Source organism: Salmo salar, chromosome 20 (assembly GCF_965601325.2).
Source record: "Salmo salar chromosome 20, fSalSal1, whole genome shotgun sequence".
Classification (NCBI taxonomy): domain Eukaryota; kingdom Metazoa; phylum Chordata; class Actinopteri; order Salmoniformes; family Salmonidae; genus Salmo; species Salmo salar.
Genome location: NC_138310.1, coordinates 85,728,447 through 85,740,991, shown reverse-complemented (window position 1 = coordinate 85,740,991; position 12,545 = coordinate 85,728,447). Strand labels below are relative to the sequence as shown.

At 41.9% G+C, this 12,545-nt stretch overlaps 1 protein-coding gene across 1 annotated transcript in view; it reads left to right on the top strand.

Moving 5' to 3' along the window:
• LOC106581449 (voltage-gated potassium channel subunit beta-1) overlaps positions 1–12,545 on the top strand; it is a 176,366-nt gene that overhangs the window by 133,712 nt on the left and 30,109 nt on the right. The window contains exons 4-5 of the mRNA XM_045704032.2: positions 8,233–8,312; positions 8,787–8,831. Of these exons, the coding sequence (XP_045559988.1) occupies positions 8,233–8,312; positions 8,787–8,831 (125 nt within the window). The remainder of the gene's footprint in view (positions 1–8,232; positions 8,313–8,786; positions 8,832–12,545) is intronic.

The following is a 12,545-nucleotide window of genomic DNA, read 5'->3' as shown; positions in this document are numbered from 1 at the left end:
GGCTTTAGGTGAGGCAGATTAACCTGTAGCCATATTTCTTCAACGGTATTTAACATGAAACCATCTTTAAATCTTTACAGGAATGTGGTTCTGAATATAAACAGCAACACCTCCACCTTTGGCATTTATTTTCTGTAGATGTTATAACCATGTATTGCTACCACTGTTCCATCAAAGGTATTATCTAAGTGAGTTTCAGAGATAGTCAGAATATGAATGTCATCTGTTACTAGCAAATTATTGATTTCATGAACCTTGTTTCTTAAGCTACATATGTTAACGTGGGCTATTTTGAGCACTTTTCTTGGATGCTTGACTGTTTTCATTGCTTTACTGGGAAGTTTAGCAGAGGTAGACATGCTCATGTTATTTATGTTAGTTCAGGGTGAGCTGCACACAGTGGACTTCCTAGTAGGGCACACCACCTCAGTGCTAACAGTAGTTCATAGGCACATGATTACTGCATACAACAGCTGTGGGATCAGCAGAGGCATTCCGGGCAGCTAGAGTGACATAAATGAGTTTCCTTAGATTGTGTCTTCCAGCTCCTCCTGGGGTAATGTACATTTGCTGAAGCGTTATGACAACTCAGCGACACAATGGTAGGGATTAAATGAGCCGGGTTTGGGTCATTGACCCCTCTGTCACAAACAGATGTGTGCTGTGGAAACCCATACAGACAGTTCTGCAGAAGGGACCTCCCACCCCACACACACACACACACACACACACACACACACACACACACACACACACACACACACACACACACACACACACACACACACACACACACACACACACACACACACACACACACACACACACACACACACACACACACACACACACACACACACACACCTGCGATGGTTCAATGAAATGAAGACAACAATGAGAGGAAGACAAGGAATTGATTACATTCTGAGGGTAAACAATTAGAAAATATAATAATAAGAAGAAGCATTAATATATAAATCATTGATGAAACAAATAAAAGAGTAAATAATGAAGGATCACACCAAGGGATTAAGAGATTAAGAGCTGGTAAAAGAAGTGCTATGTTTGACGGAGTGGCTGGTTTCTATGTCGTGACTTAGTATGCATGTTATGACAGAGACAAAGGTGGTGCTCATGAATAGTCATGAGTTATGGGGTAGGACTAGAGGTCTGTGCATGTGGATTTTGAGTGTGTTGGAGTTGTCTATAGTGCTGTTGTTCAATAGGTGGTTTAGAGGTAGGTCTATAGGAATAATCAAATCACATTTTATTGGTCACATACACGTGTTTAGCAGATGTTATTACAGGTGTAGCGAAATGTGTTTCTAGCTCCGACAGTGTAGTAATATCTAACAAGTAATATCTAACAATTCCACAACAACTACCTAATACACACAAATCTAAGTAAAGGAATGGAATTAAGAATACATAAATGGATGAGCAATGTCAAAACAGCATAGACTAAGGTCTGGGTGGAGGACAGGGAAGGGGTGGGGGGATAGGGACAGGGACAGGGGGTCTGGGTGGAGGGCAGGGAAGGAGTGGGGGGATAGGGACAGGGGGTCTGGGTGGAGGGCAGGGAAGGGGTGGGGGGACAGGGACAGGGGGTCTGGGTGGAGGGCAGGGGGTCTGGGTGGAGGGCAGGGAAGGGGTGGGGGGATTGGGACAGGGGGTCTGGGTGGAGGACAGGGAAGGGGTGGGGGGATAGGGACAGGGACAGGGGGGTCTGGGTGGAGGACAGGGAAGGGTGGGGGGATAGGGACAGGGGGTCTGGGTGGAGGGCAGGGAAGGGGTGGGGGATAGGGACAGGGGGTCTGGGTGGAGGACAGGGAAGGGGTGGGGGGATAGGGACAGGGACAGGGGGTCTGGGTGGAGGGCAGGGAAGGGGTGGGGGGATAGGGACAGGGGGTCTGGGTGGAGGGCAGGGAAGGAGTGGGGGGATAGGGACAGGGACAGGGGGTCTGGGTGGAGGGCAGGGAAGGGGTGGGGGGATAGGGACAGGGGGTCTAGGTGGAGGGCAGGGAAGGAGTGGGGGGATAGGGACAGGGGGTCTGGGTGGAGGGCAGGGAAGGGGTGCGGACCCAGATTAGGGAAATGGTTCAGATTAGGTGTGTGATGTTGCAGGTCAGGATTCAGTGCCAGGTCTAGGGTTCTGCAGGGAGAGTTATGGAGGTTAGGGTTAAATGTCTGATCTGGGCCCGTGGTCCTGTCAGGAGCAGGTGGGTTAGGGTTAGGGAAACAGGCAATATGTTGTTGGTAAGGCCTGCCGTTGTGTTTGCCTTTATATACCTCAATGACCGCTTTGAGTATCCCCTCTTCCCCAGTGCAGCAAAGAGGGTCTGTGTGGCTGAATGAAAGTATATCTGCTGTGTACACAGTCTATGGAATGGGATGAGTTGGTACTTGACAATGCCAGTGAATGTATGATGTTTGGGGTGGTAGCTGGATTTGTGGAGTAGGGTGTCTCTGTCCTTAAAGTATAGTTTTGTGTGTAGGGAGACTATGTGTGTGTGTCAGTACATGGAAAAAAAGACTGTTGTGTCCAATAAATTGGTTGTGTGGATGAGGGAGGGTGACATATTTGACTGTTATAATGGGATGATGGTTATTGAGAATGTCAATTAATGTTGTAAAGTGTACCAGATCATGTTCCCACACCCTGAAGATATCATCCAGGTAGCGTCTATAAAACATGGGACGCAATGGGCATTTAGTCAAGGCTGTCATTTCCCAGTCTGCCATATAAATGTCATAAGCCAGAGAGAACTTCTTACCCATCGCTGTCCCACGAATCTGTAGATAGTGTTGGTAATTGAATGTGAAATCATTAATTTTTTAAGTCAAGTTGTAAGAGCTGTAGGAGGTGTGAGTATGATCTCTCTGGATCAGGATATCTCCAGAGTCCACAGCTGCCAAGACTGATGAGATGTCTATGTTGGTGTACAGAAAGTCTATGTCTATGGTGAATAAGTATGCATGTGCTGGGACTGGAATGGTGTGGACTCTATGAAGTGATATGTGTCCTTAAGGTAGCTGGGGTGCCTTTGTGAAATGGGATTGAGGAAGTAGTCAATGAATTCAACTGCTGGTGAGGACTCACTTCCGCAGTCTGACACAATCAGTCTTCCCTTCGGGACCTCAAAAGGGACTGTCCAGGTATCTGGTGCTTGATGGATCTTAGAGAGGAGATAGAAGAGTCTCTGGTCTGGTCCATCTAGATATTCCCTTTTGTCTACAGTATGTGTAATTTCTATCCATAGAGGTCTGCTATTATTTGTTGGCTTCAAAAAGGTACTGCTGGTTATCCATGATTATTATCTTGGAGACTTTGTCTGCTGGTTCTATGGTTATGTGTTTGTGTTTCCCTCATGTAGCTATGGCTTGTTAGGGGTTAAGGGTTAGAGGTTAGGGGTTAGGGATTCGAGTTTAGGGGTTAGGCTATGGCTTGTCTTTCTTCTAATGTCATGTTATATAGTGAGGTTATGGTAGAGGTATGGGAGTCTCTGATCATTAGTGTGTTGGATTTGATGAGGTTATGGTGGAGGTATGGGAGTCTCTGATCATTAGTGTGTTGGTTTTGATGAGGTTATGGTAGAGGTATGGGAGTCTCTGATCATTAGTGTGTTGGTTTTGATGAGGTTATGGTGGAGGTATGGGAGTCTCTGATCATTAGTGTGTTGGTTTTGATGAGGTTATGCTGGAGGTATGGGAGTCTCTGATCATTAGTGTGTTGGATTTGATGAGGTTATGGTGGAGGTATGGGAGTCTCTGATCATTAGTGTGTTGGATTTGATGAGGTTATAGTGGAGGTATGGGAGTCTCTGATCATTAGTGTGTTGGTTTTGATGAGGTTATGGTGGAGGTATGGGAGTCTCTGATCATTAGTTTGTTGGATTTGATGAGGTTATGGTGGAGGTATGGGAGTCTCTGATCATTAGTGTGTTGGTTTTGATGAGGTTATGGTGGAGGTATGGGAGTCTCTGATCATTAGTGTGTTGGATTTGATGAGGTTATGCTGGAGGTATGGGAGTCTCTGATCATTAGTGTGTTGGTTTTGATGAGGTTATGGTAGAGGTATGGGAGTCTCTGATCATTAGTGTGTTGGATTTGATGAGGTTATGCTGGAGGTATGGGAGTCTCTGATCATTAGTGTGTTGGTTTTGATGAGGTTATGGTGGAGGTATGGGAGTCTCTGATCATTAGTGTGTTGGTTTTGATGAGGTTATGGTGGAGGTATGGGAGTCTCTGATCATTAGTTTGTTGGATTTGATGAGGTTATGGTGGAGGTATGGGAGTCTCTGATCATTAGTGTGTTGGATTTGATGAGGTTATGGTGGAGGTATGGGAGTCTCTGATCATTAGTGTGTTGGATTTGATGAGGTTATGGTGGAGGTATGGGAGTCTCTGATCATTAGTGTGTTGGTTTTGATGAGGTTATGGTGGAGGTATGGGAGTCTCTGATCATTAGTGTGTTGGATTTGATGAGGTTATGGTGGAGGTATGGGAGTCTCTGATCATTAGTGTGTTGGATTTGATGAGGTTATGGTGGAGGTATGGGAGTCTCTGATCATTAGTGTGTTGGTTTTGATGAGGTTATGGTGGAGGTATGGGAGTCTCTGATCATTAGTGTGTTGGTTTTGATGAGGTTATGGTGGAGGTATGGGAGTCTCTGATCATTAGTGTGTTGGCTTTGATGAGGTTATGGTGGAGGTATGGGAGTCTCTGATCATTAGTGTGTTGGATTTGATGAGGTTATGGTGGAGGTATGGGAGTCTCTGATCATTAGTGTGTTGGATTTGATGAGGTTATGGTGGAGGTATGGGAGTCTCTGATCATTAGTGTGTTGGTTTTGTTGAGGTTATGGTGGAGGTATGGGAGTCTCTGATCATTAGTGTGTTGGTTTTGATGAGGTTATGGTGGAGGTATGGGAGTCTCTGATCATTAGTGTGTTGGATTTGATGAGGTTATGGTGGAGGTATGGGAGTCTCTGATCATTAGTGTGTTGGTTTTGATGAGGTTATGGTGGAGGTATGGGAGTCTCTGATCATTAGTGTGTTGGATTTGATGAGGTTATGGTGGAGGTATGGGAGTCTGATCATTAGTTTGTTGGTTTTGATGAGGTTATGGTGGAGGTATGGGAGTCTGATCATTAGTGTGTTGGTTTTGATGAGGTTATGGTGGAGGTATGGGAGTCTCTGATCATTAGTGTGTTGGTTTTGATGAGGTTATGGTGGAGGTATGGGAGTCTGATCATTAGTGTGTTGGTTTTGATGAGGTTATGGTGGAGGTATGGGAGTCTCTGATCATTAGTGTGTTGGTTTTGATGAGGTTATGGTGGAGGTATGGGAGTCTCTGATCATTAGTGTGTTGGCTTTGATTATTTTCCTAATTGGTACTGATATTGTCTGTGGTTTGGGTTCCATCTAGATGGGGCAGTGAATGGTAGGGTCAGGTAGTCAGATGTATAATCAAAATAGGCTAGTAGTTTGAGAGATACCCAGGTTGACATTTAAAGTGGCTCCAGGCTTGCCTAGTTTAAAAAAAAAAGGTCAAATTGAAAATTAAAAAAATGCAGGCAACCATTTTGAATGAGTAGCATATTTAGAAGAGTTGGTCAGATTACACACACAACACACAAACACAGGCAAAAATGGTGTGATTTTAAAATGGTTTTGAGTGGTGTAGTAGGAGAGTCTCACAGCAGCACCAACACCTCATTACCTTCAGAGTATATGAACACACACAGCACCTATTGTGTAACAGGAGTCTGTTTGTGTTTGTGAACAGAGCCCCAGGACCAGCTTGCTTAGGGGACTCTTCTACAGGTTCATCTCTCTGTAGTTGATGGCATTGTTATAGAAGGTTTGGGAATCACTTCCTTTTAGGTGTTTGTAGAATTTAACGTCTCTTTTCTGGATTTTGATCATTAGCGGGTATCGGCCTAATTCTGCTCTGCATTATTTGGTGTTTTACGTTGTACACGGAGGATATTGTTTGCAAAATTCAGCATGCAGAGTCTCAATTTGATGTTTGTCCCATTTTGTGAATTGTTGGTTGGTGAGCAGACCCCAGACCACAAAACCATAAAGGGCGATGGGTTCTATGACTGATTCCAGTATTTTTTGCCAGATAATAATTGGTATGTCGAATGTTATGTTCCTTTTGATGGCATAGAAGGCCCCTTATGCCTTGTCTCTCAGATTGTTCACAGCTTTGTGGAAGCTACCTGTGGCGCTGTTGTTTAGGCTGAGGTATGTATCGTTTTTTGTGTGCTCGAGGTGTCTAGATGCAATCTGTATTTGTGGTCCTGGCGACTGGACCTTTTTTGGAACACCATTATCTTTGTCTTACTGAGATTTACTGTCAGGGCCCAGGTCTGACAGAATCTGTGCAGAAGATATAGGTGCTGCTGTAGGCCCTCCTTAGTTGGTGACAGAAGCACCAGATCATCAGCAAACAGTAGACATTTGACTTCAGATTCTAGTAGGGTGAGGCCGGGTGCTGCAGACTGTTCTAGTGCCCTCGCCAATTCGTTGATATATATGTAGAAGAGGGTGGGGCTTAAAAGAAAGAAATGTGTGTTTTTTTGCGTATTTTAACCCGCACACTTGTTGTTTGTGTACATGGATTTTATAATGTTGTATGTTTTTCCCCCAACACCACTTTCCATCAATTTGTATAGCAGATCCTCATGCCAAATTGAGTCAAAAGTTTTTTTTGAAATCAACAAAGCATGAGAAGACTGCATTTGTTTTGGTTTGTTTGTTTGTCAGTTAGGGTGTGCAGGAATACGTTCTCTGTCGTACGGTAATTTGGTAAAAAAAACAATTTGAAATTTGCTCGGTACATTGTTTTTATTGAGAAAATGTACGAGTCTGCTGTTAATGATAATGCAGAGGAAGAGGGGGAGGGAGAGAGATGACAGTTATCGAAGTGATTAAGAAGGCTATTGTGTTTTTCTAATTACACAATCTAACCCTCTCTTTCTCTCTCTCTCTCTCTTGCTTTCTCTCTCTGCCACTCTTTCTCTCTCTTTCTCTTTGTCTCTCTTTTTCTCTCTGTCTCTCTCTCTCTCTTTGTCTCTCTTTATCTCTCTGTCTCTCTCTCTTTCTCTCTCTCTCTTTCTCTTTGTCTCTCTTTTTCTCTCTGTCTCTGTCTCTCTCTTTGTCTCTCTTTCTCTCTCTGTCTCTCTCTCTGTCTCTCTCTCTCTTTGTCTCTCTTTCTCTTTCTCTCTCTGTCTCTCTCTTTTTCTCTCTCTCTCTCTTTGTCTCTCTCTTTGCCACTCTTTCTTTGTCTCTCTCTCTCTTTCTCTCTCTGTCTCTCTTTTTCACTTTCTCTTTCTCTCTCTCTCTGTCAGTCATCCATCAATCAGTCTTTCATTTAACAGTCTATTGTCCCTACTCTAGTTCCCTTCATCACAACTACTTTTTGATTGACAGACTGTTGTCACCAGCCATTCATTGTTTCAGTTCTTTTCCTCTCTTTCTTCCTCTCTTTTCATCCTGTCGTGCACGCACGCACGCACGCACACACAAACCAGGGTTTGGATCCCTGCCTAATTTCTAGCTGCAGTGGCAAAGATAATTTTAGGAGAGTTGATGGACAGATCCTCAGCAGAGGGGAGGACAGTGGTTTAGCGAGCTCTGTAAGTAGCAAGGCCTCTCCGACTCAAATAGGGAGAGGGTTAGACACACACAGACTCCCAGTCTCACAAAGAGACAGACACACCCTTGCTCACACACCACCGCAGAGGGAAATTTAAGCAAATTCACTTACAGCCACATTGCAATAAAGGGAATTGAATCTGGGAACAATTCAGCATGATGATGTATGATCTTCAGTCTGGGTGAATCACTGGAAAGTCTGCTGCCTCAGCCTGCTGCATTGACACACTGAAACACACTGGAGAGAGGAACAGCTCAGCTCTCTAGAGGGACAACTATAGAACCAGACTAGAAACACTATCTATAGTAACCTGGAAGAGAGAAGACAGAGAGTGGAACTAACAGGAGGAGCAGAGCCAGAGCTCAGACATAAAGAGGGTTTTTCACCAAAAAGCATTTTGCTGTTCTTAGATAGGTGGGTTAAAATCCTGGCTGCTAACCTCTGGTTCCTACACACCTGATATGTGATGATGGGGATGATGATGATGAGGATGTGTGTCTATGTGTGTGTGTTGAGTGTGATGCGTGTGTGACATCTTTGACCTCTGACCTCTGTGTGTTTTCCCAGGTGGCCGAGCAACTGATGACCATGGCGTATGAGAGTGGAGTCAACCTGTTTGACACAGCGGAGGTGTACGCTGCTGGAAAGTGAGTCAAGATATAATAAACCTCTTTATATTTTTCTTTTTAATGGAAGGGAGTGAACGTTATTTATTTTAAGGGTTACATGGGGAAAATCTGACATCTCTGCAATGAAAATGGATGGCCCACCCTTCAGCAAAATATTTCTTACCTAAACCCTCACTGAACGCTTAAAAATACTTAAACAAGTGACCCTCCCCATACCCAAAATAATAATTAAAACATAAAGTGGATAGCAGAGAATATGTCTACTGTTTACCCTCATTTTAAGGACAGACCGGAGCCTTAGATATGCAGTTTTACAAACTGTTTGTCCTGTAAGCATTGCATGGCAACGCAGAAATTTGACTGAAATTGAAAAAGCATGACCCTCCCTATATTTTGGTCCTGGTACCCATTCTGTAAATGTCGATCCATCCCTTATAGAAAGTGATGGTCATCTATGTAGTGTACAGTATAATGACAGGCATTGCTTTCCAGAGCTGAAGTCATATTGGGTAACATCATCAAGAAGAAGTGCTGGAGGTATGTTACTGTGTGTGTGTGTGTGTGTGTGTGTGTGTGTGTGTGTGTGTGTGTGTGTGTGTGTGTGTGTGTGTGTGTGTGTGTGTGTGTGTGTGTGTGTGTGTGTGTGTGTGTGTGTGTGTGTGTGTGTGTGTGTGTGTGTGTGTGTGTGTGTCTCAGTATCTCCATGTCTTATTGACGTGTCCTAGCTGTTCTGTCACTGCAGATTGTTCCCACTCGTTGTTGAATTGTTACATCATTATGTAATGGAACTGGTGAACACACGTTCCTCCCTGGCAGTACAGATTGTAGGACAGCAGGAGGTTCAATGTACACTCATCTACATTACCAATAGATTCATTATTCACAGAAATGAATACATTTATTCAACATTTTTACTTATTAAACGCAGAGGAAAAACTTAAAATACTCATGGCCGAAGGAGCAACAGTTCCTCTTGCTTCCAAATATATATTTGCTTGCCATAGCAGGCAACATTTATCTTGGCCAGGTCGCAGTTGTAAATGAGAACTTGTTCTCAACTAGCTTACCTGGTTAAATAAAGGTGAAATAAATGTAAAACATTAAAAAAAATAGCCAGAGGGATACTGAATAATAACATCTGCATAGTAAACAGTAACATACTTTGTATTATTATTAGTAGTAACAGTAGTAGTAGTAACAGTAGTAGTAGTAGTAGTAGTAGTAGTAGTGTTATTATTATTATTATTATTAGTAGTAGTAGTAGTAGTAGTAGTAGTATTGGTAGTAGTAGTAGTAGTAGAAGTAGTGGTAATATTGTTATTATTAGTAGTAGTAGTAGAAGTAGTAGTAGTAGTAGCAGTAGTAGTAGTAGAAGTAGTGGTAGTATTGTTATTGTTAGTAGTAGTAGTAGAAGTAGTAGTAGTAGTGGTAGTAGTAGTAGTAGTAGTAGTAGTAGTAGTAGTAGTAGTAGTAGTAGTAGTAGTAGTGGTAGTAGTAGTAGTAGTAGTAGTAGTAGTAGTAGTGGTAGTAGTAGTAGTAGTAGTAGTAGTAGTAGTAGTAGTAGTAGTGGTAGTAGTAGTAGTAGTAGTAGTAGTAGTAGTAGTAAAAGTAGTGGTAGTATTGTTATTATTTGTAGTAGTAGTTGTATTGTTATTAATATTAGTAGTAGTAGTATTATTACCAGTAGTAGTAGTAGTCTTAGTAGTAGTAGCAGTAGTAGTAGTATTGTTATTATTATTAGTAGTAGTAGTAGTAGTAGTAGAAGTAGTAGTAGTATTGTTATTATTATGATTAGTAGTAGTATTGATATTATTAGTAGTAGTAGTACATTTACATTTACGTCATTTAGCAGACGCTCTTATCCAGAGCAACTTACAAATTGGTGCATTCACCTTAAGATATCCAGTGGAACAACCACTTTACAATAGTACATCTATATCTTTTCTTTTTTTTGGGGGGGGGGGGGGCGGTTAGAAGGATTACTATATCCTATTCCAGGTATTCCTTAAAGAGGTGGGGTTTCAGGTGTCTACGGAAGGTGGTGATTGACTCCGCTGTCCTGGCATCGTGAGGGAGCTTGTTCCACCATTGGGGTGCCAGAGCAGCGAACAGTTTTGACTGGGCTGAGCGGGAACTGTGCTTCCTCAGAGGTAGGGGGGCCAGCAGGCCAGAGGTGGATGAACGCAGTGCCCTTCTTTGGGTGTAGGGCCTGATCAGAGCCTGAAGGTACGGAGGTGCCGTTCCCCTCACAGCTCCGTAGGCAAGCACCATGGTCTTGTAGCAGATGCGAGCTTCAACTGGAAGCCAGTGGAGTGTGCGGAGGAGCGGGGTGACGTGAGAAAACTTGGGAAGGTAGTAGTAGTAGTAGAAGCAGTAGTAGTAGCAGTAGTAGTAGTAGAAGTATTAGTAGTAGTAGTAGTAGTAGTAGAAGTAGTAGTAGTATTGTTATTATTATTATTATTATTATTATTAGTAGTAGTAGTAGTAGTATTGTTATTATTAGTAGTACTAGTAGTAGTAGCAGTATTAGTAGTAGTAGTATTAGTAGTAGTAGTAGTAGTAGTAGAAGTAGTAGTATTATTGTTATTGTTAGTAGTAGTAGTATTGTTATTATTATTATTAGTAGTAGTAGTAGTATTGTTATTAGTGGTAGTAGTAGTAGTAGTAGTAGTAGAAGTAGTAGTAGAAGTAGTACTAGTATTGTTATTATTAGTAGTAGTAGTATTGTTATTATTAGTAGTAGTAGTAGAAGTAGTAGTATTGTCATTACTAGTAGTAGTAGAAGTAGTAGTATTAGTAGTAGTAGTAGTATTGTTATTATTAGTAGTTGTCAATGGTGTGTACGGGAGGCGACGTCAGGTGCAGGAGAGCAGAGTGTAGTGAACAGGCGCACTTTAATTCCGTTCCACAAATGACAGCACATATAAACAATCGCGTGCCAAAAACACGGAACATAGCAAAAGTAAAGCGCCCGACAATATCCACATAACGATAAACAATTACACACAAAGACATGGAGGGGAACAGAGGACTAAATACATGCAGTAATTATGGGATGAAAACCAGCTGTGTAATGGAACAAGACAAAACCAATGGAATATGAGAAATGGAGCGGCGATTGGCTAGAAAGCCGGTGACGTCGATCGCCGTACCCTACCCGAACAAGGAGAGGAGCTGACTTCGGTGGAAGTCGTGACAGTAGTAGTAGTAGTAGATGTAGTAGTAGTAGTAGTAGTAGTAGAAGTAGTATTGTTATTATTAGTAGTAGTAGTAGTAGTAGTATTGTTGTTGTTGTTGTTGTTGTTGTTATTAGTAGTAGTAGTATTATTAGTAGCAGTAGTAGTAGTATTAGTAGTAGTATTGTTATTATTATTATTATTAGTAGTAGCAGTAGTAGTATTGTTATTATTATTATTAGTAGTAGTAGTATTGTTATTATTATTATTATTATTAGTAGTAGTAGTAGTATTGTTATTAGTGGTAGTAGTAGTAGTAGTAGTAGAAGTAGTAGTAGAAGTAGTACTAGTATTGTTATTATTAGTAGTAGTAGTAGTATTGTTATTATTATTAGTAGTAGTAGAAGTAGTAGTATTAGTAGTAGTAGTAGTAGTATTGTCATTACTAGTAGTAGTAGTAGAAGTAGTAGTATTAGTAGTAGTAGTAGTAGTATTGTTGTGATTATTATTCCAAATAGTAGTGGTAGGGGTGATGGTAATGATAGCAGTTTAATGATGGTGGTGGTGGTAGTAGTAGTATTAATGAGGATGGTAGTAGTTGTAATGAGGATGGTAGTTGTAGTACTGAGGATGGTAGTAGTAGTAATGAGGATGGTAGTTGTAGTAATGAGGATGGTAGTTGTAGTACTGAGGATGGTAGTAGTAATGGGGATGGTAGTTGTAGTAATGAGGATGGTAGTTGTAGTAATGGGGATGGTAGTTGTAGTAATGAGGATGGTAGTAGTAGTAATGGGGATGGTAGTTGTAGTAATGAGGATAGTAGTAATGAGGATGGTAGTTGTAGTAATGGGGATGGTAGTTGTAGTAATGAGGATGGTAGTAGTAGTAATGAGGATGGTAGTAGTAGTAATGAGGATGGTAGTAGTAGTAATGAGGATGGTAGTTGTAGTAATGGTGGTAGTAGTAATGAGGATGGTAGTAGTAGTAATGAGGATGGTAGTTGTAGTAATGATGGTAGTAGTAATGAGGATGGTAGTTGTAGTAATGATGGTAGAAGTAATGAGGATGGTAGTTG